We start from the raw sequence: 3,845 nt of genomic DNA, 5'->3' as shown, positions 1-3,845 counted from the left end.
GTTGGTCGGTCTAAATCAGTGCAACTCGTTCGGCGTGCTCGGCTGGCTGCGCAGACTTCTTTGGAGCAGAGGCCGATGATGAGGTCAGGGTACTAGAGGGCTCTATATATCTTTCTTGAACCTAAGGAAAAAAACCCCTCCCGCGTCCCCTTCCCGCACAAGCAGATGCTCCGTTGGTGTCTCCCCTCGCGGGGCCGTGCAGTGGCTCAGGATCTTGTCTGTGGGGCTGGGACCTGTCGGTGTAACTGGTACCAGCCGAGAAGTGGCTGGTGAGCATTTGCAAGGACCGGGGGTGTTTTTAGCAGAACCACCTGCTCCACAGCAGGGACGCAGGGCAGGGACGAGGTGGACGGCCACCCCCGGCAGCAGCGGGGAGAGGCTGACCCTGGATCTGCCCGGCCGCGGTGCTCTTACTGGTCTGAGCTGGGTTTCAGCAGGGAAGCGGGGCCTCTCTGTGGTTTTTGGCTCTCTGAGGTGTTTCGTTTCAGCCTGGGGGAAGCGCCCGGCGTGTTGGCAGGGCTGCCTCTCCTCTGCAGTCCCCCCGCGTGAGTGGAAAGCAGAGAGCTGCGCCGAGGGCCGCCCCGTCACTCGTTACCTGTGTGCTGCGGCGTTTACAGCAGGTAGCCTTGGGCTGCGTCGGGCCAGAGAGTTCTCCTAGCTCTGCATCGCTTCTGCCGCTTCCCAGCAAGCACTGGATTTATACGCAGGAATTTTTGACTGTCTAAACAGCTCTGGAAGATAAGGAGGAAAAAAAACCCCATTTTCTGGGTTGGTGAGTTAGATAAATATCCCGGAGTGCACATCCATGAACCAGCAAAGAAATGAATGTGGAGAGCTCGGTATCAGGGGCTGTGACTTGTATTTAACTTGGATTAACTATTTATTAACTTTTAGGTAATATCAGCGGTGCGCCGTCTCCCTCCCCCTGCTGTACAGCTCTGCAAATGCTTTCTGCAGCTCAAGGCAGGGTTGAACTAAGCTGAAGGGCAGGTCAGCAAGGTGAGGAAAGGGGAGAGAACAGGTTGAGGGGGGACACGCGGGACTCGGCAGAGGAAGGACAAGGTGTGGAGCAGCTGACGTAGGATGCTGCTTCATTTCTGGAGGTCGGCGGGCAAGACGTGGGAGCAGCGAGGTCGAGACACGGTGTGCTGAAAACAGGGACAAAGTATGGGTGGAATCAGGCAGAGTCTTGATGGAATTGGTGAAATAAGGTGCTGGGGAGACAAGAAGGCCAAAGCCGTGTGTCAAAAAGGCACGGTGTGAATGCGGCAGCTCCTGCTGGAGATTCCTCTTTGCCTTTTCAGCTGGCAGGACCATCCCGGCCCATCTCTTCGTGTGTTACCTGCTTTGTATGTGCCTGTTTTCTCCCAAGCAGCATTCCTGCGCCGTGCTTTGCCTCTGCGTATCCAGTATGTTCGCTGCCTGGCAAAGGCAAACCTGACCTTGACACGAACGTGTGGTTCTCGCTCCTCTTTTAGCAGCGTCGCCCGTAAGCTGAAAAACTGGCCAGCACAATGGGAAAAAAACAGAACAAGAAGAAAGTGGAGGAGGTCTTAGAGGAAGAGGAGGAGGAGTATGTGGTGGAGAAGGTCCTGGATCGGCGAGTGGTAAAGGGCAAAGTGGAATACCTGCTGAAGTGGAAAGGCTTCTCGGAGTAAGTGCCTCCCTGCCTGCTGCTGCGGGGTGGGTGCTGGGCTGTTCCGGCGCGAGCATCCCTTCTGCCGTTGGCTCCCGAAGCCTCTCCGGGCAGGTGGCTCAGTCTCCCTGCGCCTCTCCTTGTCTGTAAAATGCAGCTAAGAGGCCAAGGGCAGCCGTAATGACAAAAACGGCGGTGCTAAATGCCTCGAGCTCTAATCAGGGCAATGAGAGCGCAGCCTAGGTGAGAAAGTCACGTTTCTGTCTTGCAAGCAGGCTGTGCAGTGCCCTGGTGGGGCTTCCCCCCTTATAACCTAGCGTGAAACAAGCAGCCGGATAAAATGAGTTGCATTTCTCTCCCGAGAAGGGAAATAACTGCCCTGCCCTCTGGCATCCCTGCCTGGATCAGGGCAGGGTCCTGTTTCATGGGGCGAGGACGCCCGCATCCAGACTGCTGTTTCCCTCAGCATCTCCGCGTGACCTGGTGTCCAGGACTTTTCTTGGCAGGGAAAGCTGCAGCGAGCTGCCCGTATGTAAAACTCGGCTGTTGTCTTTGATTGCAGTGAAGATAACACATGGGAGCCGGAGGAGAACCTCGACTGCCCAGACCTCATTGCAGAGTTCCTTCAGTCCCAGAAAACCGCACATGAGAGCGAGAAGTCTGAGGGAAGCAAACGCAAAGCGGAGTCTGACACGGAGGATAAAGGGGAGGAGAGCAAACCAAAGAAGAAGAAGGAGGAGGTAAGGCAGGGTGGGGTTTCTGTGCTCACCTCCCTGCCCCTGCATTTGGCACGGTGCCTAGCAGCTAGAGCAGCCACGCTCCGAAACCTCAGTCGAACTGTTCTCCTGCACGGAGGAGAAAATACTGCACTTCAGCGAGACACAGCTGAAGTGCTTTTGAAAAGCTGTAGCTTTCGGAAGGAGGCATGAGCTGTTGTCTAAGCCAGGCCTCTTCGTCGATCCAGAGCCGGTTCTAGCACTAAACTGAAAGGCCAGTTCTTGAACCAAAAGGGTATGGAGCCCCAGCTTCTCCTGAAGAACCGCACAAGGGGTGAAACGGGAGGCAGGGGTTGCCTGTTGCCCCTTCAAGAGGGGGAACGAGGTGGAGCAGAGAGCCTCCTGCTCAGGGTGCTCGTAGCTGCTTGGGGAAAGGGCCAATAAAAAGGCTCTGCAGGTCTGGTTTTCATCGCAAGAGCTGCTGAATCTTGGCCGGCACAAGAGTTTGACCAGCAGGGCCTTGGAAATCAGGTCCTCTGCTTGCAGCATGAGCAGGGCGCTCCGCTCTGCTGTCCCGGGTCACCTCAGTGCAATGGGCTTTCACTAGAGTGGTCTCCTCAGTTCCCCGCTAGCCTCGGCCATTACAGTCTGAGCATCTGATACGCAGAGCCTTTCTGAGCAGCCACCAGAGTGTCCTGGTGACCAGAAACAGGGCCGTGGCTGTCACCCTGTGATGCTACAGGTAGAAACTTGTCTCTTTGCAGTCGGAGAAACCGCGAGGCTTTGCCCGGGGATTTGAGCCAGAGCGAATCATTGGTGCCACGGATTCCAGCGGGGAGCTCATGTTCCTGATGAAGTGGTGAGTGTGTCTTTGTGTCTGTCACTTCTTCACTTATTCTGTGCCAGAGAGGGAAGGACCTGCGCCTGGGGAGTCCCTGCTACCTGGCATGAAATCTCTCGCGATGGCGCTGCTGCCTGAGGTGACCCTCTGCGCTGAGGCTAACGTGGATGTGAAACGAGCAGGTAGGGCCCTTGGGATTGCGTGGCTCTTAAGATGTCCCCCCGCAGCAGGTGCGAGCTTGGGGAGAGAGAGGGGCACGGTGTCATGGCGCGGGCTGCAGTTTCGGAAGGCTGCACCCGGAGGAGAGCCGTGACGATGACCGCGTCCCCTTCGGCTGTAGTGACACAGGGCTTGTCGCTGGCGCAGGTGGGAGCCGAACCAGTCAGGTGTAGGTGTGGGAGCTGTTCGCTTTTGCACCGTCGCAGGAGTACGGAGTGGCTGGGGGCAGGGCCGCAGCTTTGATTCGGCTTCTCTCCCCATCCCCGACAACACAGAGCTCAACTCACGCCTGAATTTTTCCTGGGCCCGCGCGCAGCAGGTGCGAGCTTGGGGAGAGAGAGGGGCACGGTGTCATGGCTGCAGTTGCAGTTTCGGAAGGCTGCACCCGGAGGAGAGCCGTGACGACGTCCCCTTCCCCTTCGGCTGTGGGGAC

The 3,845-nt window shown here is 57.2% G+C and overlaps 1 protein-coding gene across 1 annotated transcript in view; it reads left to right on the top strand.

The window, feature by feature from the left end:
• The first annotated feature begins 1,478 nt into the window (after positions 1–1,478).
• Positions 1,479–3,845, top strand: part of CBX1 (chromobox 1) — a 3,133-nt gene continuing 766 nt past the window's right edge. The window contains exons 1-3 of the mRNA XM_009287736.1: positions 1,479–1,654; positions 2,199–2,376; positions 3,117–3,211. Of these exons, the coding sequence (XP_009286011.1) occupies positions 1,515–1,654; positions 2,199–2,376; positions 3,117–3,211 (413 nt within the window). The 5' untranslated portion in view covers positions 1,479–1,514. The remainder of the gene's footprint in view (positions 1,655–2,198; positions 2,377–3,116; positions 3,212–3,845) is intronic.

This window comes from Aptenodytes forsteri, unplaced genomic scaffold (assembly GCF_000699145.1).
Source record: "Aptenodytes forsteri isolate BGI_AS27 unplaced genomic scaffold, ASM69914v1 Scaffold25, whole genome shotgun sequence".
Classification (NCBI taxonomy): domain Eukaryota; kingdom Metazoa; phylum Chordata; class Aves; order Sphenisciformes; family Spheniscidae; genus Aptenodytes; species Aptenodytes forsteri.
Note: the sequence above shows the minus strand (reverse complement) of the source record. Positions and strands in the feature narration are given on the sequence as shown.